Here is a 27,621-nt window from a genome sequence, read left to right as displayed (position 1 = left end):
GTATATCACAACGTCATAGACAGTACGCAGTACGAATCGCTTGTCAGAATATTTCAAATGCTTCTGACTGTAATAACTTAAAGGATTCAAGTGTTTTACACAATGCAATTTTGATAATTGTTTCAAGGTAGACGAACTTCCAAGGAATATACATGTTTATTTTTTATAACTACCAGAATCAAGTGGGATGTCGCATGAGTTGATTCATATTTTACAATTGCGTTCCACATAATCCGTATTGCATTTATATTGTACGATTTGCCGACAAGGCATCCCCATTATTAACGTCAACAAGCGTCCAATCTACATAATATCGCGCACACTCGTTAACAATTGAGAGATCGTCGTATACGAGATATAATAGATTATAACTTTTAGGGACCATTACGTACCTACATATAGACGAATTTACCAATGCGGAAAATATTTAGCTCCGATTTTAATCTAGTGGAACGATCGAATTAAGTCTGCTCAAGCGAACAAAAGAGCCGATCTTCGCGCGACATTTCTCACACGAGTTGATCAGGTCCCGAGTATCAGGTCTGTTAAAAAGATTAAGCCGATCCGCGCGTACAGTTGGTCGCAAAAAAATTCAACGATAGAATTGGAAAATCTAAGTTTGATGGTACTCAAAGTTGGAACAATTTGTATTATACATTAAATGATCATGGATAGAAGTATTCCCCTTTGCGAATCGCTTACGTTTGAACATTCCTCGACCTTTTTGAGGCCGACTCGTTTGTCGTTCTACCTACAAGTAGATGTACATTCTTAGTTTTGTAAGAGCCGACGCGTTTTTCCCCCATTTCACGTATAAATATACATACACGCGCACAGTAGATAGAAAAACAGAGAAAGCGAAAGAGAGAGAGAGAGAGAAAGAAAAAGAGAGAAAGAATGAGAGCGTGAGAGAGTGAGAAAGAGATTTCTATGCAAAAACGGATGAGAAGAGAGAAGAACTCGTTAGGAAATTCTGTTCCATCACGAGGTCTAGTATTTTTGATATCAGTATTTATGAATGCTCCAGTCGAGCTGCCTGCGAACGGGTAAGGGTATACTCGTTCTTTCTCGCGTATGTACCTTCCATTGTCACGTTCGAGGCGACTTTCGCGTTCACGGCTCGTCCACCCAGGGATTGATCGATCTCGACTTAAACAAGAGAAAGAAAGTAATACCTTCTACCATTGTGCACGTGCCTCCCGACTTCCTTGTTTTCCATCTTACTTGCAAACGGTGATTGCGTTGAACAGGAAAAGGAAAGAAAGAAAATGCAAGTCGTCCCTCTTGAATACTCGTCCCGATACGTATTACTTATCACTTGAAACACTCTTTTTAAGAAAGGTTTACCAGCCGAACTATCGAGTATTTATTAAGATAGATATCAGCAATTAATAATATTTTATTAACATTATTATTATATTATTATTAATATTATTAATAAAAAAAACAATCTTTGTTGCGGGTTATTTTCTAATGATCGCAAGTGTTTTTCCACTTCCCCACACTCCATTCGCGTTACGCTCACGACGTTCCCGAAGCAACAATTTAACCGAAAACGGAAAACTTGTGGACCAAACAAAAATCGTACCTGGACTTTAACAAAAGAAAAATACCTAACTGACGCTTTCTATTCTTGTTGAAAGAGGGAGAGAGAAAGAAGGAAATCTTGCATCTTGAGAATCTTTGGCTAACCGTGTATTTCTGTTTTCAGCATATTGGCAGGGGCTGTCCTTTAGCTTCGAAACGTACCCCTGCGACACTTGCGGCAGACAATACAAGAGGATAATATCTTTGCAACGGCACAAGAGGCTCGAGTGCGGGAAGGAAGCGCAGTACGAGTGCCAGCTATGCCATACCAGATTCAAGCACAAGCATAGCCTTTCAAGACACTACAACGTGCACACGAACAAGTTCGAGCGAGTCGAGAGATTTGCTTGACAGCCGAAGCTGGACACATCGGCGCATGTAACGCCAGAGACTTCAACGTGTAAGAAAACGAAGACTTTAACGTCCGAAGAACTGGAGGTCCGGAGACTTCAACATGTGGGAAGACGAAAACTTCGGTGCGTGGGTAGCGCCTGACTTCAGTTAGTGCCGTTCACCCACTAACCAATTGTCGACAATAGGTTAATGAGTTCGTTGAAGAATTTTTAGTGTATTAAAGGTGTAACGAGGATTGTTAAGTAAGTGTTTGAAATATTTTCAAACGATCAAGTTTACAGATCACGAAAATGCCTTCGCTCTTCATCTTATTTCAACATCTACAATGGATAATAAAAATCTTAATTTCTTTTAATGATAATGTCAATGTTGTATGAATAAGCTTTGTATATATGTATAAATAAAATGGCCCGCGAGATTATTATATGAATATCGAAATGAGTACGAGAAATAGGCATTATGAGTGTTATTTGTTATAGCAGATACAAGAAAAATGTAAGTATCAAAGTTTACAGATGATAACATGAATTGAAGAAGAAATACGATGTACGGTACGATGTAACATGCTTTGCGCTTAAACATTTGTCTCTTCTTAATATCTACATAAATACGTACATAATGTGATGAAGAATCTGCGACTTCAATCATTAATTTGCTTAATTTTATCTGTTGTTACAAAAAATAAACATTACATTTCCCAATGTATTCTCCTCATTCCACACATAATACTACCTACTTCTGTTTTCTTTTCATCTACTTTGTTAATTTTAATTATTTATTTAATACTATTTTTCTATCTTCTCCGCACATTCACAATTTTTATTTAAAATTAACAGAGGAAAGAATAGCTGGTACGACAATCGAAACGTTGTCTACATTGTTCTCTTGCTTTTCTAGATTATTGGACACAGATCTGTTGGACAGGCATACAGACAAGTGTTGTGAGCAGGCATAAGCAAACAGACCAAAACAGGAACAGTAGTACATCTTTATCTAATTTTTCAGGTGGTCCGCAGCCAAGGACGCCGTACCAGTGTCCGAAGTGCTTCAAATATTTCAAATCGTTTGGATCATTGAGCTGTCATCGGACCGAGTGCGGTAATAGGAGATTCCTTTGTCTATTCTGTGATTATCGGTCTAGCCGAAAGAGGAACGTCATCAGGCACATTAGCAACCAGCATAAGGAAGCGGGTCAGAACATACGAGCGAAGTGTGTTTTAACCCTTTAACCGGTGAACCCGTGCGTTGTGTGGGTATACGGAATTCTGATCGACGGTGAAGGAAATGTGTCAATAAGTAAACGTGAATACGGACAAAATACCACGAAGATTTTTTTCGTGTAACTCGTTTATATTTTCTACTTGTATGGTCATGTTTGATACGTGCGTTTCGAATACAATATGTAAAATCGAAAAGCGATGTAAAACTATGTTAGGAAGCTGTTGTACAATTTATTAATCCCAGATGAGTTCTTCGAAGTTTATACTTTTCTAGATGTAAGTCAACATGAATGAGAATTCTCTGCTGCACGAGTAGCAGGTACGTTCTCTCTTGTTTGGTTTATGGACGGTTTTGCGGTATCGTCGATCGATCGCTGAAAGAGTGACGTAGTTTTGTTTTATACTCTTAATGGTACATATGGTAATACGTACGTCACGCAACAAAGATTGTATATTTTGGGAAGGTTACAAGTGTGGCAAATCATTGTTTGAACCACGGTACGTCGTAGGACGCTCGAAAAGATTGGTGGATCTTGATTTAAAAGCCAAATGCTTTCATCGTTTTTTAATAATATCGATAGTGAACGGAATAAATTATGGACGAGTCGATATTATTCGAAAATGATCTTCAAGAAAGGCGATTGACTTCTGAATTTCTGTTCCCAATCATCCGTCCTAGTCATAAGCTACCCTCTTTTCTATTTAGCTGTGGTGTATTTAATTCAAATAAGGTTGTCTCGAGAACAGAGCACGTGTACCAAATGTGTGCTCGGTCGTAGTGCCGCGGAGACACGCGGCGCGATAAAAGTGGGACAGGCCTAAAGCTTCTCTTTTTCTTTCCCGATTACAGATGTAACGAGCAAGAGGAATATGATCCTGGAGAATGCCGATCTGCCGGTGCAGGCTTGGAAGATTCACGAGCAGGGGATGCCGTTCGCGGAGCTCAAGATACCGAAGGCGCACAACTACGTTGGCAAGAAGCCGCCGGGACAGTTCGGGTGTAGCAGATGCGGAAGATCGTACATGAGGAAGGACTCGTTGCAGCGGCACGTGCACTGGGAGTGCGGCAAGGAGCCCCAGTTTCAATGCCCGTTCTGTCCCCAACGGTGTAAGAGGAAGGCCCATTGGTTGCGACACATTCGCCGGCAACATTTGGACAAAATCGGGGACAGGGAGGCGCATCTGCTAGCTTACACGCCGAAGCTCGAAGTCGACTAAACGAAAATGTTCTGTCGAAGAAACGCTTTTCGATTCCATCCGCCGCGACTTCCGAGCAGACCAGCTTTTGCAATATTTATATCTTTATTGTGTGGGCTAATCTGAGTCATTCTTCACGATAGCATTGAAAAAGAAAACAATTGTCTGAGCGATTTGTTTATTGATTGCGAACACATATTGCAATTGTCCAGACAGATGTGGGTCTCTGCCGAGCAATTGTAACACGTGTTAGCGATCATTGTTCAGGCAAAATTATTTCAGCAGATTAATTCGTTAAATTCATTGATTTGATAAAGACACTACGTGAACCAACTGATCCACATTCGTGATCTGTTTCCCACTAGTTAACAACATTCATACTGGAATTAATTTCTTTCTATTGTACAAAAAGTAGCGGCGTAAGGAAAAGGCGATTGCGAAAAGGGCTTCAAGGGCATCCAGCGAAACGACGAATTGGTTTCGCTAACAGTCAAAGGCACATGAACAGTGTTTCTAGATTGAAAATTATTTTATTAAAATAATTAATTCGTTTATATGTAGCTTGATAATTTAATTTCATAAATACGTTCTCTCTTTTTTATTTTTCATTATACATTTACATTTAGATAACGGTTGTGAAAACAAAGTGATCATTTCAAATTAGCATAATTTGTGACACAAAATAAAAAAAGTAGTGCCATAGATATTTTCACATTATTTGTTAGAGAAACGAATCGGGCAAGTCATAATTCTTTCAATCTTAATGACACTGACTGATATTTATTACTTTACGTGGTTAATGATTAATCTTACTTTCACTTTGTAACTTCTTATCTTTTATAGATTATCATTTGTGTCATTTTCTTTGCCAACTGAAAGGCTTAGATAATCATATTTTTTTATTATAACGTTATATTAACCATATTGAATATTTTTTTATGTAGTTTGTCAATCGCATCATGTAAGTACTCAATACAGTGCCTTAACGATGCGCGCGGATGTATTTCCGGTCACCAAGACAATAAGTGCGATTCTCTAAAGGGTCTTATTAAAAGAGCAAAGTACATGGATAAAAAAACAGGCTAGCCCTAAACCTGTACACTGTAAAATGATATACAACTAAGACTAGTTTTCTATGAATGTAGTTAAGATAAGCGATTAAGCATAGGCTCGTAAACAAACTCCCGTTAAGACTGATCATGTTTAAGTACGCGACGCCCACGATTCGCACCGTTGCATTTGTCTTGCTTAGTATTACATGCGAGTTCTGATCATATTTCGTACGTTTGATTAAATAAAATGCTATGTCGAAAGACGAAGAATACCAGAACGACACCCGAAACGTCTATGCAACCCTGTCATTACACCGCGTCGAATCCCCTCCCCAAGCTCCTTTATCATTCTGTTTTTCTCTTTTCACCGATCTATCCACGATTGAGTGCTGTTAAAGAATTTTTCTTTCCATCTATGACAATTAATCTCTCGTACCATGTACCTCTTTCAGCTTGACGAACCATCGACTTGTACCATTTCGATGCGCAGCGATGTGTCAATAATTATTTTTCTTTTTTCAACGAAATTAATATTTCTCATCGTTATATTTGTAAGACTGTACTTCCCCCTCTGTATTTTGCCCACATCTCTCTCTATCTCTCTCTCTCCTCTCTATCTTTATCTCTTTCATGTTCTTTTATTGTCTCACCCGAAATCATTTCTCACCCCGTTTCTCCAATACAGGAACGAATTGTATATTATTGCAAAAAGCGAAGATCTCTGCTGTGCGTTTCGTTCGATGCGCATCGTTGCGATTTTACTCTCTGAATCGAACTCGTTTACCACTCACGGAGTTGCATCACTCTCTTATAAATATTGTTTTTTTTTCTACTTCTTTCTACTCTTCTTTATTTTTTCTCGTCGACATTAGGGGAGTAGCATGCGCACTAACTCTTCTCGAAACTTGTACATAGAAACACGACCTTTTATCGCTTGCGCGTCGAAAGGAACAGACCCGATTTGGAAAGATTAGCGTTAAAAATTTTTGATGATGGCAATTTGTAAAATATAAGCTACTTGCGTTCCGTTTCTTTCGTCGCGCACAAATACCGCTCCTTCTTCGTATGCGAAATTTCCATAGCTAGCTGCTTGGGGCTCGAAATTAGGGATACGACGAACGTGCATTATACACTCTCTTCTTTCTTGATGCAATAATTAGGCACATTTCGATCGCGTTCCACGCAAGTGACTCAGCTCGAGAACGAATCGGTAAGACTCTATATGCGAGAAGTCGCGCGATTCCTTCTCGAGGTTGCCGTGCAAACCGCGATCGATTTCCAGGATACGCGCGGAAATTTATCTTCAGTTTCAAACAGAGATTCCATACTGCCAGGAGAACAATGCGAAACAAATAAATGCATAAATGCTTTTTAAATCGCTGTTTTAGACTCAAGGTAGCTTTCGCAGCGTTCAACGCGTGTGTACAGTCTTCTAACAGAAATTAGAGAGGGTTCCTAAGTCGAATCGGCTTGAAAACGCTCGCGAATAAAGGCAGATATAAGTGAGCGAACGAACAATCGCATTTCAAACGTAATCCAAAAGTTGGCCACGCAAATTTCGGCGTAATTTCAATAAGGGAATTTTCCTGTCTTTAACGCTTCAGGTAGTGTTCATTAGCAATTTCGGTGGCACGAAGTTGATCTTTCGTGGTCCCAGAACATGTGAAATTTTGAATATAAAAGACGTTCTGTAACGTTTCGATTATATTTTATGACACAAAGAAATTCTTGGAATCAGACTGACTTTGTTGCTTGTTTCGTTACGAGTTAGTCTTATGCAGTTATAACTTGACAGTAATAGGACTCATCTAATTTGCGATGGTATTTATTTCGTGATATTTTTCATTAATCTTCAGTTACAATTAATCACAAGACAAGTCTATTACGATGTTTATCACAGTATAGGTCGGCAAGGGTTGCACGTTCTTTTTTAACGTTTTATATTACGTTCCAAAAATAAATTTTCAGTTTTCCTACTACTACACATCTTTTATCTTCGAAATTGACGATCACAATTGCCGGCGCTACCCGAATCACACAAGATAGGAAGAGACGTGTCTCTTACTGAAATGACTCGAAAATTTGTACAGCCAGCTTCGCTACAGATCGAGTCTTTAAATATTCGGTACGCTAAGATAACAGAAATCGCTTCCCAATGATTTCAAGTGCTTCGACCGCGTAGGACATTCGTCAAAGAGAACTTCGTTTCACAGGTGTACAGAATCTTATTTGGCGAATGTTCGTTTCGACAGCTACTCGAAGCGTGCATGAAACGACGAAGCTCAACCTTTCCTGAGGAAAGGTCGGGCAACCGACGAGCCGGACGTTCGTCAAATCGGTCACCGGCTTAAGGATTTAATTTCCCTGAACGTCCGACTCCATCGGTCGCGTGGACAGTATATTAATAAATTGGTGTGAATCGTGTGTTCCAGCCGAGGATCTGAGCATCACCGGGCTTAAGTGGGCAGCTGCCTGGCAAAGATGGAGCGTGCCTTCGATCATGTGGCGGTCCGGCGGCGGTTTAGTCAAGGGCCTCGGTTCTGGCTCCACGAATCCAGAGGGTTTCAACTGTCCAGCCTGCGGCCGCATCTACAAGCTGAAGAGCAGCCTGAGGAACCATCAGAAGTGGGAGTGCGGCAAGGAGCCACAGTTTCAGTGTCCTCACTGCGTGTACAGGGCGAAGCAGAAAATGCACATCGCGCGGCACATGGAACGGATGCACAAAGAGAAAATCTACAAACAGGAACTCGTCTAAGCCGGAGTGTGGAGCCTACGCGGAGGTCGTCATCGTCCGGGCGTGAAAGAGGCCGCTGACGAACAACTGAGGAAAGCGAATGGGAAGAACGCGACGACGGTAGGAAAAATGCGCACGATCGTCTTCTTGGTTGACGATCCCGACAACGATCGCGTGGAAACGAAGGGGTAAAGAGCGAGGGACTAATAGAGAGACGAGGGCAGGGGACGAGAGTGTGCATAAAATATGGAGTATAAAACGTGCAAAACGATCTGAAAAAAACGGAAAAGCTGGCAGAGAAGGAGGAAGAGGAACGGAACGAGGCTAACTCAGCAACGATAACGATCGAACTTTGATAATGGGCGGTGAGATGCAAAACAGAAAACAAAAAAAAAAGATATGATACCGCGGGAACCGCGGTAGTTCGGAATATGGCCAACTGCCAATCCTTCTTATCTCGATTTTCGATTCTATTTTTTTTAACGTGTTTTTAAGGTTTATTATTATATTATTAATTATTATTATTATTATATTAATTCGTAATTAATTATTTTCGCGTAACGAAATATACCGCGTTATAAACGAGAGAGTATGCGTGTGTGTGCGAAAGATAGGGAGAGAGAGAGAGAGAGAGAGAGAGAGAGAGAAAGAGAGACCGCGTCAATCTCCCGCTCGGGGCGACGTCTTCGTTAGGCAAACGCGTCCACACTCGATTAACCGTGATAGCACGTTCCTCTTCTTTTGTCGACGTTGACGATCGGCCGTGAACTCTGCCAAGTCTCCGCAGTCCTAGGCTTTTTAACAAGCCGTACGATTGAAACAATCGTTTTTTAGGAAGTAAAGGAAAGGATCGCAGAGTCCCGCCCCGAGTCGGATTTTAGGACCGTCCGGTAAACCGGAGCTCTTCCATAGCAACCATTCTGGTCACACTGGTTCCATATTTTTAAACAGGCTAAGCCGTGCGCGTGTGGCTCACCGGGGACATCAAAATCATAAGGTGAAGGCAGTTTCGAAATCTCACGCAATCATTTGCTCCGAATCGTATATCCGCATCCGCGTTCGCGGTCTCGTTCCTCGATCCGGTTCGCGTGCTTCCTGTCAGAGTTAGGTACATATACCCGGAGAGATACATAGACACACCAAACAGTCCCCACTTTTTTTTTTTTTTAACGATAAGTTTTGTCGAAGAAGAGAAACAGAGAGAGTTGGTAAGCGCGCGTCGCATCTCGAAAACTGGCAAACATTTTGAAAGCGCGCGACACTTGGAGCGGACCGGCGCCGCTTCGCCCTCGTCGTTTCCGAATCACTACTCGCTTTTCTCGAAAAGCCTTTTCGAAGAAGGCAGCCATCTTATTATATATTCCTTGTCGCCAAGTCGCGCCGAGGCGGCCAACTACAGAAGACACACACAGTATTAAGCACCGATTCGGTCCGACGTCTAATCGATCGAATCGCGCGTTTTTCGCTTCTCGCTAACGACGCTTCATCTTCTCCATTCGCAGAATCCTGAACACACGTACACACACATAAAGACACACTTGTACAACGGATGTATACGTTGCAGAAGACACTCACACAGACGTATCACGTACAGACATACTTTTTAAGTACAGCGAGGTATTCCTATAGCATTGTGATCGTCAGACTGCCAGATACACGAACCTTGTAGATTCCTATACGATGCATTTAAGTATATACATACATACATATATATTTTATATTATATAACATAACGCGTATAATTAATGCTGTTTAATTAAGCAATCCTCGGGGCTACGATCCCCACGCGTTTCCTCGTAACGATATTTTTGTTCACTGCCGATGAGCCTAGAAGCACGTACGCCGGTTCGACTACACGAGACCCGCGAGATCTGATCCGCGTGCCGAGTACGGATCTCAACCACGTGTTCATCGCATCATTCCCGAGCCTCTCGACTACTACGTTCTTCCATTGCACCCGCTACACCGTAGGCTGTAGACGGATCATTTCTTCTTAATCTCGATCGGTCATACCTTCTCACGGCTCATTCACCGATTCTCGGCACCCATAAGCGTGCCGTTGCAAATGTTCCTCGAAGCAATTAGTTCGCTCGGTCGCTGACGAGAACGGGACGAGCGAATCAAGAAAGAAATTGAAGTAAAACACGTGTCCGTACTCGGCGAGTACCTGGCATCGAGTCCCGTATTCCTACGCCAAATACGCGCGCAACGGCTGCCCGACTTTCCATACTGTAGACAATATTTATGAGACAAGCTAAACTTGTAAGCTAAACTATACTATACTATACTCGTAATTCATATTATAGGTACAGTGTTAGTATGCGCAATGTCTGACGCGAACGAAGCGGTAGATTTTAATATCTCTTCTTTTTTTTTTGTTTTACGTACACTTTTCTAGCTGAACGCAACCGCTCCGCGTTCTCCGCGTGCGAATTCTCGATGGCGAACCATCCGAAACCATCCTCGTGTCTCGAGAATGTTCATTAATCATTTCCGTATAAATCATACACTCGTCCCTTCGTAGGTGAACGTATTTTCCCACGTGCACTATTTAAGATGATTCAACTGAAATAATTTGTTTCATTTCATATATAGAGAATACCTGCCACGGTTTAAGAATAGCTGAGACAATTCTGATATACTCTTTCGATTCGTTACTCAAATAGAACAGTATTCGAAACCATTTGGACCTAGAATTGACCTAGAAAAAAAACCTGTCTGCCTACGAAGGGTACACATGTCTTCAAGTCCGCAAAATGTACTATCCTCACACGGAGGAGTGTTCACGTTCTCGAACTAAGTGACACGAAGCAGGCTAGGATTTATTCTCCTCCGTACGAGTGCAATAATAATTTAACCCCCGCATTATCTTGGTCCCCATTGGTCCACACCGTTGCTTCCTTTCACCCCATGCTACCAGATCGAGAATTCGCTCGCCGTACGCGGGTAACGTACGTTAAACGGACGAACAGGTGTTGATTGAAGAGTTAGGGTCGAGAAAAAGGATAAGGAGAGAGTGCGAGCGTCTGTCGTTTGAAAATCGTACGGACGCTTGGTCTTCGAGGGGAGTGATTCGAAAATGGTCAAGCATGTTTGATATAAGGATGGTAGCAGGCGACGATAAGAAGACGGTAGGAGATAGACACGTTTATGAATCGACTTGATGCATAGTTATTTGATTAATATTAATATCGATAATACTACTGCCTCGCGAGGCCTTGATGCGTGGCGGCGGCCGATACGAACGGGATCGGAGCTGGTTTCAAACGTTCGCGTGTTACATCGCGTATAATATACGTGTAAACAGTTGGGGGAAGATCCGTGAGAGAATCGACAAGCCAACCGGCCGCCGTCATCACAACGGAGATTACTAGATTATTAGGCATTTAAGAAGTACTATTAGCTAGATCGTAGGTTTTAACGACTCCTTTCTTTTTTTGTATCTGAAACAGAGGAAAATGAAAGGGACGCCTTAGCGTTTTCCGCGCGAGAATCTGTGAAAGACGGCCAAGCCGGCTTCTCTAACAGATATTAAAAGATAAACGGCGTGGAATTTCTCGCAAGGAGCGTAACTGTGAATGAAGAGAGATTGGTACACGGAGAGAGAGAATGTATGCATCTACACGCGATAGGGTAACTTTGGGTGGGTCGTGTTTGCGTTAACAAGGCGTAGATCCCACCGCGACGAACTTTCGACTCGTCGACCGCTCGTGATTCGTGATTCTCATAGAGAACGTCAACATCGATTGATTGAGACGTCGACGGACCGGGTGTTCGCGCGCGAAGGGAAATCGCGCCTTATGAGATCGCGGGGATCCTCGTCGGTGAGGCGAGAGTGATAATTAACAGTCGTGATAAAGAGACGCTACAGATCGTTCGACGCGAATAGCAAAGGCGGCAGGAAAGAACGAATCGTTGAGCGGGTCACGCGCGTTGATCTGATTCTAGTGGGCTATATTTTTCAATAAGTTTCGGGATCGAACTCCTTTAGATGAGCATGTTACACGGCGAATCATGCAAATTAATTCGGAGCCACTACTATATCCACCTGCTAATAGCTATTTTTAAAGTAAATGTTATCTCACAATTTACGGAAATATTTGCAAATGACGACTAGGAACGAGATAGTTCAATCTATTCACAATACAAGCTAGATGAAATAGTGTGAATGGTTATTTTCAGAAGTCTATATTTCTTAAAGAGGCACCAAACTAACGGTCTGACACATGAAAATCCGTTACATAAATTCGCCTGAAATATTTGACCCCTGTATATTCCGATGACGCGAAATTATTGCACCTCATTGTGAACGGGTTAACGCGCGTATGTCGATAAGCTTTCGCTTGAATCCTTTCAGTAATTGATTAATGGTTCGTCGACGTTCGATAACGACGGTAAATCAGTGCAAGGGACGACGAAATTAGTAGACGAACGTGAGGGATATTAACACGGGTTACACGCAAATTCGTTCATAAACATGTGCCTTTGAAATTGTACGACAAGGAAGAAACGGGAATCTGAGATTCTTAATTCGATATTAAATGATTTATTGGCGTGAAAATTCTATCCGCGGCTGAAGCTCGCGGTGATCGGCTTCGATGGGAACGATAATCCCAGAGATGAAGGATTAGGGCAACATCTGTCTTGCGGGAACCGCGATATTCGGCACCGCCATTAGTTTCCAAATCTTTAAAAAAGATAGAAACGTATATATAAATAAATATATATATTATAAATATATGTAAGACGGTCGCGATCGGGAAGAAGGGAAGAAAAAGTATAGAATTTTTAAATAAGCAAACAAAAAAACATTATATGTAGATATATATACACATACATATAAACTCATGAGTAAATAAGGGAATCGTCGTAAAAAAACGAGATGGATAGCTTTTTTTTTATGAGTTCTTTTTCATTCGTGTTAATTTTTATGGCTTTTTAATTAGGTCTAACCCGAGTCTTGCGCATTATCAATTGGGCTTATTATAATCGTTTAATTATTTTCTTTTTTCTGTTCTTGTAATTAGGTTTTCATTATGATTAATCGGGCAACCGCGGTGAGCAAGAGTGAATTTTCTTTATTTTTGGGTGTCGGTCTGGGATTGGGAACGCTCTAACCGAAAGCAAAAATTAAAATTTAAAAAAAACGACGCTGTCGCCAAGGTCGAAGTATCGAAACAATCCTTTCTTTTCTCTGTGACGAGACGAGATGAGACGAAACGCGATGTTAATTGACAATTTCTATTTTATCTGTTCTTCAAAGTTAAAGATGCTTTATTGAAAAAGATGTTTCTTTAAAAAGAAATGGCAAAGTTCTAAAGGGATCGAGATCTTTTGAAGAAGTACCGATTCGATTTATCGCAACTGTTAAATATGGAAAGTATTTTTGTACTAAGAATAGCATTAATTTACGAAGCGAATTTTCTCTTCGCTATTTTCAACACTTGCTTTTGTCGCTGTCGAACAACGAATTTTTAACTTGCGGTAAATCGATGATTGCGGCGCCCAGTGTGATATTTTTCTAACGGTGAACTATTTTTTCTTTTTTTTGCTTCTCTTTTTTAAGATTTAAGGTCCGGTGAGAAACTTCACATGCGCTCGCGTTGGAAGTTTTGTCGAGAATTTAATGAGATTTCGGTTTCGGATGTTACGAATAAAATTTATTAGGATCTTGTTTTTCTTTTAATTTTCTTTTTTTTGTGGAGAGTAAAATTTATTTATTAAGATTAAAATTGTTTAACGCTTAGATATTTGTCGCTTACTCGAAATTTATATTATTAACGATAAGAGAAGATAATTTAAAAAAAAAAAAATTTAACAGAACGCGAAGAAAGGATATTAAATTTATTATATAATTTTTTATTGTTCGTTAGGGGCTTGAGGGAAAGACGGAGTTAGGGCTCGTGTGGTTTCTCAAGCGGCTGATATCTATATTATCTCTTTGGTTTCGCAGCACTTGTTCGAAGGGGAGAGTGGTCTAATTATCGTAAGAGGGAATAGGAGAAAGTATATAAGCGATTCCAGCGAATGTAGATCGAAAAAAAAATTTTTGTAGCAACGTGTAGGGTACGTAGAGCGATTTCGCGAGAAGCGCAACAAAACATGCCATCCAGGAATTTAGAAAGTACAGCGCTTTATTTTTTGTATAACATATATTTCTATCGTATCGTGTCTCGAACGAGAGTATTTCGGAAATAAGATTCGATTGCTGAGCATTCGCGTGTTTAAGGAACAGTCAAGCGATTAGAAAGGATGAATGAATTTAAGCGTGAATGAAAAGAACAAGGGTAGGAGAGGGGTGAGAACGAAGCAGAAAAGTGCGAATGATTGAACGAAAGAGAGATAGGTAAGGATTGTTGATAATGAATGATGAGAGAAAGGGAGAGGAGTGAAAGCGAGGAAGAGATAGCGAAACAAGAGATAAAAAGATTTGCCTTTTCGATCGGGCGGCGCATGTCGGGAACTTTCGACTTTCGTTTCTGGCTAGGCAAAATTAATATGTGCCTAAATTCACGAATATTCTTCGGCCGTACTAATTTCGATGAAAATAGGTTGCTGCTGTTACGCGTAAACCCGAATCGTGTGCACGATAAAATGGTGCCAGGGAAAAAGTAAAGGAAGTATCAATGTATCGCGTTCTATCGTTAAAGAGTGCAAAATCAGAGGGCAAAAATGAAAATTATTTTTTGTAAATTTCGTTGATAAATATATGCGTTTAGGTCTTAAGAAATGAAACGAGAAGAAAATTATATGTAAAAAATATCTTATGGACAGGCAACGTCGAAAACTTGCGTCAATTCGGAGCACGAATTGAATTGAGGCGAACGGAACGAATCGCAAGACCGGCATTTTGTCTAACAGCAATACCGGTTCTCGCGACTTCTATTCCGAACGATAATTATCTTTATCGCGTTAGAGTTTCCTTTATTGTTAATTATCTAACCCGGTGTTTCCCGAGTCTAATTCGGATATGCTCTAAAATAATATTTTGTTCGGCTCTCAAAATTGATATTAGGTACCTGCCGGAAAATGTTTGCACGGATTTATAATGCGACGTTCAAATTTAAAAGTCGAATTAAACAAATTATTCTCACCGGATGAGAAATTTCATCAACTTTATTATTATTTTGTATATTAAAATTAATTGGCAAATTAAAATTTCATGAACGTCGTAATTTATAAATTGAGCTTGGCAACTGACAACTGGTTTGTTAATGTTGATCTAGCGGAAGGCAGTTCTCTTGGATCACGCAGTATAAAACCGCGCAAATATATTTTCTGCTAGTTTAATTAATTATCATATTGCGATGGAACGCGAGCGCAAAGATCGAAAGGGAGCGTGAATCGTTCTCGGAGGGAGACGAAGGACAATGATATCGATTTGCTTTTTGCACGAGGCATTAAATCTATTCGTACTATTTGTAGTATCGTATTAAAAACATCGTACTACTGTAATCGTCGTACTATTGTAAAAGATACTTTTCGATTATGCGGCAGTCGGGCACTGCGATGCAGATTCGTTCGTGGAATTATTCGACCATCGACTTGAAACCAAAATCTTGTAAACAGTTTTCTCGTACACTTGTTCGTGATCAAATGTTCGAGGAACGTGTTCGACGAAAAGAGAAGGCGAGAGGGAAAATACGAAAAGAATGAGAAAGCGAACAGCATAACGAGAGTGAAGCGAACGGAAAAAGAACGTCACGAGACACGACGACACCGGGAGAAGTATGTAGCTTTTGAACCGAGAGAGCCTTGTGTTAAGTGCCTTCAAGTACCATTTAGATTTTAGGATAGACGAAGGAGAAAATGAGAGAAAAAAAGAAAAGAAAAGAAAACGAGAGGCGCTGGGCGCATCCAGCTGTGAATGAATTTCTACGGTATTATTGGCTGGGTGTCACGCGCACAGAAACCAATCGTAATTCCCGATGAATCGTCATTTTCCCGCTGACGGTGAGGTAACTGATGTTATCGGAAGCTCTATTCCAAAGGACTCTCCATGAAACGAGTACGATTATCGGATTCGCACGCGCGACTAAAAGCGGGGAAAGCGGATTCATCGGCAGTTGCTAACGCGACGATAATACATACTCCTTAAGACGCGTGGCACTCGCCGTACATCTTGAGACCAGTGATATTTTTTTAGAAATTATTTATTTACGCCGAAGGAAGCAGAATTTAATCTCGATCACTCGCCTTTGTACTGCCAATTTATCCGCTAAGACGTACTCATCTTCGTTGTCGATCCATATATATATAATATATATACATACATACATACATACATACACAGTAGACCACCATCCCTTACGAGTTACACATTTGTTCCTTATTTTTTTTTTTTTAATCCTCAATTCCTAGCAACCGCAATGTGATTCCCGTTTTTTGTTTAATTTACTTCGGTTTCTGTATTTATTTCTATACACTTTTGTTTCTCCCAACTACTCTTTTTTCACTATACGTACATACATATATACATAAATATACATATATACATAGATATTCTGTTCCGTTTTAGTAGACGAGTATGCTGGTACTCGTGTTCCTTTACATTTCTTTCGTTCGTTCGCGTTTAATTAAACAGTACAATTATCTGTAATAAAGTATGTAATAGCGAATTTACCGAGCGTGGCACGAGGCCGCGCAAAGACGAATAATAATAATCGAGACTGAGACGTCCCTCGGTGACGCGCGATCGATTCGATCCTCCTTGTGGCACGAACGTCCATCGAGCCGAGGCAGTTGGAGCGATTTCACTGCCGAAGCTACGACAAAAAGTATTATACCGTGCCCCGAATTTACTCAACTCACCGCGCGCACCGGGGGAATTCTCGCGCTCGACTTTAACTAATTACGATATTCTTATAATTAGTACAAGCACCGCTATTGGACTGTAGAGAGAGAAACAGCGCGCGCGAGAGAACGAGAAATGTGTGCACGGGAAAGAGAGACAGGGAGTAAAACTGGGCAAGAATGAAACGTGCGTAAAAGAGCGTAGAATGTGTGTGTGCGCGCGTGTATGCGAGGAAAGAACAGAGAGCACGTAAAAATAAGAAACAAAAATGGAAAAATAACGCAACTACAACTTCCGCTCAGCGCCTCCAATGCAAAACATTAACTTGTAATCGTAATTTCTTTGTCGCCATGTATTTGCCAACGAACGATGATTTATTATTACATTTTTTTTTTGTCTCCATTTTATATTAATATTATTTAGAGACCAATAATTATTAACGGTTACGCTATGATGATAACGATATTCTTTCTAGATAATTTTTTTTGCTTGTTCTCTTGCGACGAATCCGCATGCATGTAAAACGCACGTAATACCGAGGAGGTGGATCAAATGGCGCGGCGCCGAGTATTATACAAAAATCGGTAATTGCCACGACAGACGTACAGGAAAAGAATAAAAAGATATAAAAACGGAAAACGTAATTTAGCGCGATTTTTACTGGCTTCGTTGTACTGCGCGAGAAGCGTCGCTTGCTTGTAAAAATTTATAGAACGATCGGTCGGCAGGTCGGACCGTTCTTCTCTCGTGAAATAACAAACTCTCGTGCCGTGATACGCCTGACAAACCCATAGAAGCGGCGGTCCATCGGCCAGCCGATCGCTCACTTATTATTTTCTACACCACTGTGCTTCCTTTTTATTTCTTTGTACACGTATCGTTTCGACTTTTCGAACATTCCAAAATGCTTGTTTCCCTCCTTTTTTTTGTCAATTTGTAGAGAGCCTTGTATTCGATTTAGAGCAAAATAAAGTCTAGAAAGGCAAACGCTACGACTTACGTTTCTTGCTGTCTTCGTCGGTCTTCGTTATCAATCGCAACGTTCGTTGCCAGCCAACAATTTTCAGATGAAGCAGGGTTGCTTTTCACGGTTACGAAGCTACTCAATTTCTATATACTGACTAGTTTTATTTTTCAGGTATCCTGGAACTGGTCCACCGGCGAATGAAGACAGAAGATTCGCGAAGAAGATCTCTACACAGTGCGAGCAACGAAACCTGCGAAGTCGTCGTCGTTTAAGACTGTTCGCATCGAACCCCAACGCCTTTAGTAATCGAATTATTTTCTTGAGTTTCAGGTCGATTCCTCGATGGAAGATGAATAGCAGCCATGAGACCATCGAAGAAAGAAGAGAATTATTACTCAAGGTACGACGGAAGACACTACAATCAACCACTCAGAGATCTACAATCATTGTTAGTAAAAAAATCTCTGAGTGCAAATTCTGTCCAAAAGAAGTGCGAAAATTCAGACCGCGAAAGATCGAAGGGTCTGGAGTGAGAAACTTGTTTCTGCGTTAGTCTGTTAAAAGAAACGCTACACATTTCGTAGCGGACACGCAGTCGATCGTTACCGAGGATCACTCCACGCTCGCATTTACAGAATAATTGAACTATGATACATTTCCACGGAGGATCTCTGTTGCGTCGTTAGCGTAAAGTCCGGCGCGAGAGGGTCCCTTAATAACCACAGCAGACGTCATCATCTCCAATCACATTAATCCCCGTTTCCTTTTTTTTTTGACATGCTCGTTGTTGCTAAGCTTGAAAACTTGAATGTTTTTTCTTTTTTATCGCATGGCCCGCGCCGTTGTAAAGAGCAATCGTGTATAACGAACGTACCGTTGACCGGTCGAAAGGCAAAGCCAGGCGAACTAATCGACACGTCGAAACATTTGTTTCGATTGCTTTCAGGTTTCTTCGCGAGTCTTGGCTGGAGTTCGGAGGGGCCGCGGAGAGTCTCGCGAGTCTCCGCGAACGAGGTGCCGGCACCATTGACGCCTCAGCGACGCGCCAGGCTTCACTGTCCCCCTCGCCATTCCGGAAGGAACAACAATCGGCCGATCGGCACTGTGTCCGAGCTTGACCGCCGTCACAATTGCTCGCGCTGCGGCAAGAGCTACAAGAACGCTTACATACTGAAGAGGCACTTGTTGTACGAATGCGGCAAGGCGCCCTCCTTCAATTGTCCCCATTGCGCGTTCAGCTCCAAGTACGAGAGGAACCTAAAGGCGCACATTAATCATCGCCACGTGTCCTCCCAGTCCCCCGGTACTGCCGTTAATCAGAGAGCCTGAGAGAGTCAAGCTCCCCGAGACGCGTCCACCACTTTGAATCAGCAATAAACTTCAGTGGTGCCTGTTTAATTTTCAATTTTTCAAATTGATTTTATCACGTATTAATCTAGCACGTCATTGCGTTATAACGAAAAAAAGGTGGCAATTATTAAAACATAATTCCTATAACAATGTACGCGTTGAGGCTCCGAAGTGATATACGTTAAACAGGTATCACTGATTTTATATCGTTTCCTCCATTTTTGGTTTTCCACCAACAAAATTTCTTTACCGGTGAAATTCTCTCGTTCTCTTCTGTTTCGATTTATACCTGATTTCCCTTGGGAATAAGCACTGTACCGATGGATCGTTGCTTTAGCCACGTCTCCAATCGCGTATTCTCTTCATTTAATTCACTACAGTCTCGTGTAGTATCACGTCGTTTCGTATAGATAGTGGTATCAAGTATCAACGTAGTAGTGAACCTACGTCGCGTCTCAGTGTACCACCGACAATTAATGTTGGATGGTACATAATTAACAAATATGTGTTCCTGATTGACGCAACTCGAAATAGTAAACCGTATAATACACGTGACAATACGTTTCCGTCTTACAACTGGGAATGAATTCGTTTTGCTTTCGCTTCGTGTTCGATGCGCGCCAACAAGTAGACAAAGCGAGAAGACGATTGATCGCGTTACACACGTACACATAACTCACTGGATTTTAGACCAATATGAACATAGACACGTAGGCAACTCCGTGTGGCACACAGCGAGCGAACATTGTTTATGTACAGATAGCTCAAACGATTTTTGACCATCTTCATTTGCACGTGGTGCACAGCTGGTCCAAAATCGTTTGAGATATCCGTGCATGTTGAGCCAAAATCTAATGAGTTAAGCGTAGATCAATATAGAAATAGGCGACGCCCTGTGGCACGAAGCCGTTGTTGAACCCCGTTTAACGATGTATAGAGTAAAGAAGAAGAAGAAAAAAACGTAATACATATTGTTGAACATTTTAGAAGACTCGAGCAGAATGCCAGGAGGCATCGAAAATTCATTAAATGTTACCAGCGACAACAAGTGACAACGAGACACGGTTTTCTGGGATCCTTTCGAGTCTTCGACAGATTGCTAAATCGCCCACTTATTTTTGTACTAATTATAGGGGAAGCAAAGAGTTTTTACATGAAAGATCTGCTATCGCGAATGCTGCTAATGAACGTTTCGTGGCTGGAACCCATCATACGTGGATCGAATCAATATCAATCGCTTATCGCATATCTGTTACTTCGTCAACTTTCACTACGCTTGGTCTGTTAAACATTCGTCGTCCACACGAATATGTACCACAACAAATTCTTTTTCATTTGGTGCATTGCATACTTCATACATCTCGGAAATAATTTAATATGTAATCATTAAATTCGGTGCAATATGCTGTAAGCCATTGATATGCTTGGCTGGTTAATCGCGGTTTGAGATCGTCGGAAACGATCGGCGAATGATGGAATTCCGGCGAATTGAACGAAAGAACAATATCTCAGTTGGTCGAAACGGTTGAGACATTCGATGCAACGAAAATCTCCGACGATGGTAGTATACCGATTGTTCTAGCTGTCTAGCGGTGGTAGCTTAGTTTAAGGAATATTTGGAAATTCTAGTCAAAACGATTGATACACATATAGTTACGTACGTTCTCGTCAGTTTTGTCGACGAAGGGAACTTCGTGTGGGAACAGTTTTCTCATGTTGGCATTGAACGTGGGGGTGGATGTCGACGGCATCGGAATTTAGAGACGCTCGTTGCCTTTTTACTGGCTCGCTGCGACAAAAGGATAATGCGAGAAAGCTTTACGACAACGCGTTTGTGTCGTCGGATGTGTATGATCAGAGTTCTATTTCTTTCTTTTTTTTTTATTTCGGCGGGAATCGTGCATGTAGATATCTTAAATCAATGAGGTCGTCGAACGAATTCGATGAAAAGGTAATGACCATGTATGTAACTTGGACGCAAATGAAAGAATTCGGTTTCGATTCGTTCAATGACCGTATTGATTCGTTTCGATGAATAGATTGTTTAAATTAGAGTCGTCTAGTTTAGAATCGGGTCTACGTAGACCGCTACCTAACATAGACTAATACCCAACATAGAGAATCTATTTAAAAAAAATCAACACACACACACACACACACACACACACACACACACACACACACACACTACACGTACTATTACATCGTAACTTTATGGTGGTGATGCATGATGTAAAAGTAAGTCGTGTGCAGACGACGTTGTCGAGGAGGCGAGTCTTTCTAAGCGACTTGGCTGGAACGATGGATCCATCGAGTTCGACGTTTCATCGCGCGAGGATTTCTGTGATAACGATAATGATTAATGATAATGTAAACGAACGAACGAAACGACTTTCGACTCGTAAAAAGCTTCGAGTATACCCGATGCGTTCTCTATAACCGATGCAAAGGTCTTCGTTTGAACAGCGACAAGATCGTTTGAAAAACGGACTCGACGATGTTCCTTTTATCGAGGGCAACACGAAACGTTTGCATGTAGCGATCCTCGGGGCAATTTTCGCGCATAAAGCATGAGCTTCCTTCGATACCCAACGAATTCGAGAGAAATCCTCGATCAAGGACCAAAGATTCGACGGAAAACTTAATTTCAGGGCAGGTTTCTAGTCAAATCTCAAGCTCGATGACGATCCGTTCGGCCGGCCAGGAGCTGATCAGCGGAAAAGCGTATCTGATATTCTATAGAGGCATTGAATCTCGTATTTATCCTGTAGAGAGAATTCTTAGAGTCTTTGCCAAACTTTACATTTTTCACAATTTCCCTCTATCTTCTCTCTGTCCGAAGTTTAATCCTTCCCTCGTGTACTTTCTAATTACAAACTAACCATACCTTAAATCGAATCTTACATGATCGTTCGATTATGACTAAGCTAGATATATAAATCTTTCAACGACGATCTCCAACCCTAGTCCTAATCTCTCTCTCTCTCTCGTTCCCCGTTCGTTGTCAATCGTGTTTCTTCACTAAAACTTTCACTCGATTTATCCGACTTTTGTCTTCTCCGAAATCAAAATCGTCATCTTTGAGACTAAGCTATTGGCGAGATTTCCGAGACGAAACTGTGAACCTCTCAGCTTCTACGCGCTCGTTCTTATCGATCTTAAACTTGGAATTCCGACGCAAATTCTTACCGACTTTTACGATCTCCTCTTGTATTTGTACGTACATGTCGACCTTCTTCCGTTTCTTCGCAGGCTTCTTTCCATGATAAAACAATTCGATTTAAAATGTCAGGTACTCCGACACGCGTTGCGTTCGAGTCGATTCTATGTGCCTAAAACACGATCAATAATGTTAATTGTTATCGGTTCAAATGGAACGTTATTGTTACCAATGTCGTGTTTCATATAATCCATTTTTCGTACCGAGCCCATAACCCGTAATAAATACCGAGATAGGATCGTGCCGTTTTCGTTTGGAACGTACACAAGCGTCAGATTAACTCATAGAGAACAGAACATTAGTGTTTCGTCATTTACGATGATCGAATACGATGGAAGAACTCGTGAACGCCTGACGCAGACCCAAATTCGTTTTCCTTTTAAGGATGGCTTTAAGAAAGCAACGCATTTGAAGCAGGGAAAACAATTGTTCCTGATTCGAACAATCTTACATGGCAGTGCCAATTCGATGTTACGCAAGAATAATATGAACTGACACAACGGCGTTGTAATACTGGAGTGCAGTGATTTGAATTTAACAAGAACCGCCTTTTCTATAGCAATAAATGAAAAGCATCTATTTGATGATGCGTCGTTACTTTAAATAGTAAGCAGTATGGAATTAGTGAAATGTAACGGATTTTAAAAAGCATTGAAACGCGTTCAAAAACTACTGCTTTAACTCTTTCCGAGTAAAATGTCTTTGGGTCTATAGCGGGTGAACGAATCGTGACGAAGTCAGAAAGCGTCTTCCAAAATTGAACAGAATTTAACGGCAAATACTGCGGATGTTTATGGATATTCATAAGTTCGTTCACATTCACAAAAACCCTCTTTCTTATAGATTCATTTGACTGCCTGGTTGCCTCGTTTCGGACTGCCTCTTCTGGGCTCGAGCTACGAAATTATTACACTTTTGACTGGTCATGGATATTCTCGAATTTTTGGCTTATAATAAATTCGTGAGACGCCGCCATAATAAAAAAATTAATTCGAAACCGAACATGAGACAAACTTATATGAGGCGAGGCAAGCGATGCAAGTTCACCCTCGCGCTCGGCTAATTTTATCTTGCCTCGACGAAAGTTTACTACTAGGCTTAATGAACTTTGCGGGGTGAATAGTTTTTTCTTCTACAAATTCCACTTTTTCTGCTATTAGGAATTTTCCTAAATCCATGAGCATTCGCAGTTGACATACGTCAGTTACGCAGTAACATCGTAATCTTCGCGACGGATTCAAGCAGGGATTTATGTTTTTTAACGCGATTCAGGAACAAAACCAGGAACTGCGCTCTTCCGTTCGCATCGAAAAATATCGCGCGCCAAATAAATACAAATAAAGCGTAATAGAAGCGCAAAGACTGATTACAAAAAAGAAAATCGTAGGAAGTGAGAGGTATACATTTAGCATTAAAGAGAAGTAAAAATATGATGGAACGTGGACTCATAGTGCAAACTGAAATCCGTGAACATTGTTTTCATACGATTCGAACGATGCAAGAAGACGGATTTGGAAGGAATTAAAAAAAGGTGCTGGGAGAAGGTTTCATATTTATCGTGATATTAGGCTGTCCCAAAAAGTTTCTCTCGTTGATTTCATTCTACTTTTTTTGATTAATGGAAACATTTATATCGTATGCGATATGTTTATTAAGTAAAGTCGTAGCTATTGAATCCTTGAGCGAATTAATAGACATACGCAATCTTTAAGTTAAAATTTTTGTCATAAATTGATATAACTATTCGTTTGAGATTTACATAACGTTTTATTCCTTTGTATTTTCAGTGCTACAAAATAATATGTATGCAATGAGATGAAAATTATCATTTAAAGGGTTAAATGTGGCGTGTGAAGAAAGACACTTAGGGGACAGCCTAGTATACAATTATCCTCGACAGATCGATCGCGATAAATTCAATGAAAGTTCCTTTCCAATGGCCGCGCTTCCGTTGAATTTGCAACATTTGTGCCAACATAAATGAGGCTATATAGTTATTCAATACTCGAATCGCCGTTCGTGCCAGTGAGTGATTGCGCACGAATCGCCTATAGAATTATTTTTAAGCCAAGTTTATATACGTAAGAAACGCTTGTACGTACATCGGTGTGCACGTCTGATAGGCTGCGTCCAGACTTGTGCTATTCCGCGGGTGCGCAAAACGCAGAATACATTTGAGAGGGTCGGTTTTACAATTTGGCGTGCACTGAAAGGCTCGACGAACCGTCAAGCCGCGCACGCGAATATTCGCGCGCATAATGAAAAGGAAAAGAATAGTAAAAGATAAACGAAGAAAGGAAATACACTCTCGTCTAGTGTCCCATGTTTAACGATGTTCTTTAAACCTAGACTTTCGAGTACAGATCTTCCGCAATTCTAAAAGTCGGAGAGGTAATATCAAACATGGATCACTTGAGAGACGAGCAGGATCTTCTCCATTGAAAGTTAAAATTATTCTGCCCGTGTCAATATCGTTTATCTATATGTGTATTTAAATATCTGAGCTAGGAGGCATGATATGTATAATTATGCATGTTATTGAAATAATTAACAAAATTATGCTCTTTCTAAAAGAAAGGAAACACTTTTTATACACGGCAGTGTTCACTTATTTTTGAATGAAGACTAATTAAAATGTTCAAAATGTGAAGTTCCTATGGTGAGATTTGTCGATGCACGCGATCATTCACGAATGCGGCTCTCTGCCATCGAGCATGACAAGCACGAACAGTGCGCGTTTAGTCAAGAAATCGATCATTCAAGTTTGTGCACTCGCGCGTTCGCCTAATATGGACGCGTTTTGCTGCGCATTCATGCGCGACTGATTTTGGGATTGATAAACGGGACTGGACGCAAAGCCATACAAATCAGTCACAGCTGGATTATCGTCCAATTCGTTGATACTAAATTATAAGACCTGAAACTCAATCGTTTGCAAAGATTTCGAATGAGAGATTAGCGAACAGCATTCAACGAGGCAAGGAACTCTGATTTGGATTAATGATTTACGGACGTGCACGCGCGAAGACTTGCGTGATTCATGTAGCGATTAAATACAATTATGCATGTAATATGCGTGACGACGATTTTTCGAGTCGCGAGACAAGCGAGACATGAAAATTGAAACGGAAAAAATGTTAGAACGTGAAACCCAAAGAAGAATACCTGCTCTTGCTTTTAAGGAGATCGATGATGATGATAATAATTAGCATATAAGAGAGTTCGATTCACGTTTCGTTCGTTTTTCTTTTTTCAGAAATACAAGCGACTATAGATGACAAGTAGGAAGGTAATACAAGAAATATTATACGAAAAAGAAAGAAAAATAAAATTCCATAATATTGTTCGTTCAGGTAAACAAGTGTGAAGTATACATTAATAACTGAAAAAGCTGAGCCGATTTCAGCGGGGATCGTATGTTGCGTATACAAACGTTATACATACATATATATACATATATATGATGTAATATAATATATATATATACGATATATTCTTTATGGTTTATGATTTTTTGCGAATTTAAGATATATGATTATCACATTGTGAGTGTATCACTGATAACCATTGTGTTAGCGAGGATACTCGACAAATAATAAAGAATTGAATTTAATTGTTTAGCAATGATTTGTCTCCTAAAATCGATTCAATTTTTTAAATACATATATCTTGTAACCATTTTTTGTACACCTTCGAAAGAAAATGTTATCTTCATCGTTGAACTTCCATAACTTAAGAATTTTTGTACTTGGTAGAAAAGTGTGTCTAAAGTACATGACTTTTCCTTTAGTTTCTTCGCTTTTCAGGTCGTAAGGATGGAGTAAAAAATTAATGGGGTTCCGACTAATATGTATGTATATACGTATTTCGTTTTCTTGCGTGAACCTATACTGACAAGTGTTCCATTTTCTTTTTCAGGTGAACTGGTGTGCGACTGCGGGAAGCGCTTCAAGTATCTGTTTTTGATGATTTGTCATCAACGGGATGAATGCGGCAAGATGGAGTATCAGTGCGAAAATTGTTCCTTTCAAACCAACAAACTTCATTGGTGGATAAGCCACATTAAAGCGCAAAAATGTACACGTAAAACAAATCTCTAACGTAAGTTTTAGAACTTGCCCGATTTTGATCATGCGATCATACACACTGGTTCCTTCCATGACAATAATGTATCTTAAGAGACTGAATAAATTTTGATATGTACAACCTCATTCACTTTGACTATTTTTAAATATATAACATAGGACGTCAATGGGATAAACTTTTGTAAGTCATTCTGAAACTGCAAGTAAAACGAAATTTTCATTTTATTTTAGGTCGAAAGCGTTGTATATGTTCATTGTTATATGCTATTATGTATTGCTGTATGTTAAATGATAGGAGGAAGAAAGAAGACAAAGTGAGTTTTAGAAGAACAGAGAATATGGATCCGTGCAATTCAGTTGTGGATAAGTGTTTAACGGTAGAATGACGTTTCTGATTTCAGGCGAGATGATTATGTTCCCCGCGAAAGGAGCAGAGCTCGTGTACGACAGCTACCCGGATTTCGACTCGACGAATCTGAAGAAATACGTGTGTAGCTGCGGCAAGGTGTACAGTCAAAAGAGTTCACTTTACCGACACATGCGTTATGAGTGCGGGAAAGTGCCAAACGTGCCGTGCCCTCAATGCGAGAAGATGTTTAAACACAGGCACCACATGACGCAGCACCTAAGAAGTTGTCGCCACGGAGATCTATTTACTAATTGTTACGTAACTCGAACGTAACTTTACTTTTGTAACATAGCTCGACAGTTCCGTTTATACGAGCCGAAATAAAACATTTCTTCAATCCCATTTCGTAGACACGTACGTTTGAGGATGTATTGGCTATACATTCAATTCCAAAAGTTTATGCACTTTAGAAACGCATTTTTTAAAAAGAAATCAGACGTCGAAAGAACATTGCTAATAATGAACAACAAAAAAAAATTTTCGTTTTTCCGAGATTTTTCCAAGGGGTACCCCTTCAATATTTTTCAAATTTTCGTTTTTGGCCAATAATTCCCAAATCGTTGGACATACGGAAAAATTGCATATGACCTTTCTTGTAGGGGACGATGAGATCTACAATTTCCATGTAAAAATTTTTCGCTAGCGTCAATAG

The 27,621-nt window shown here is 40.5% G+C and overlaps 1 protein-coding gene across 8 annotated transcripts in view; it reads left to right on the top strand.

Annotated features, from left to right (window-relative positions):
- LOC108629209 (longitudinals lacking protein) overlaps positions 1-27,621 on the top strand; it is a 140,619-nt gene that overhangs the window by 94,212 nt on the left and 18,786 nt on the right. The window contains exon 7 of one of the 8 annotated variants that reach the window (XM_018031708.2): positions 4,012-5,688. The exons of the other annotated variants lie outside the window; for them this stretch is intronic. Within the exon in view, the coding sequence (XP_017887197.1) occupies positions 4,012-4,379 (368 nt within the window). The 3' untranslated portion in view covers positions 4,380-5,688. Of the gene's footprint in view, positions 1-4,011; positions 5,689-27,621 lie in introns of those variants that run through there. 8 annotated transcript variants of the gene reach the window in all.

Source organism: Ceratina calcarata, unplaced genomic scaffold, assembly GCF_001652005.2.
Source record: "Ceratina calcarata isolate Rehan_Ccalc_2016 unplaced genomic scaffold, ASM165200v1 scaffold557.2, whole genome shotgun sequence".
Lineage (NCBI taxonomy): Eukaryota > Metazoa > Arthropoda > Insecta > Hymenoptera > Apidae > Ceratina > Ceratina calcarata.
The sequence above is the reverse complement of the archived record's forward strand: the minus strand, read 5'-3'. Positions and strand labels throughout refer to the sequence as shown.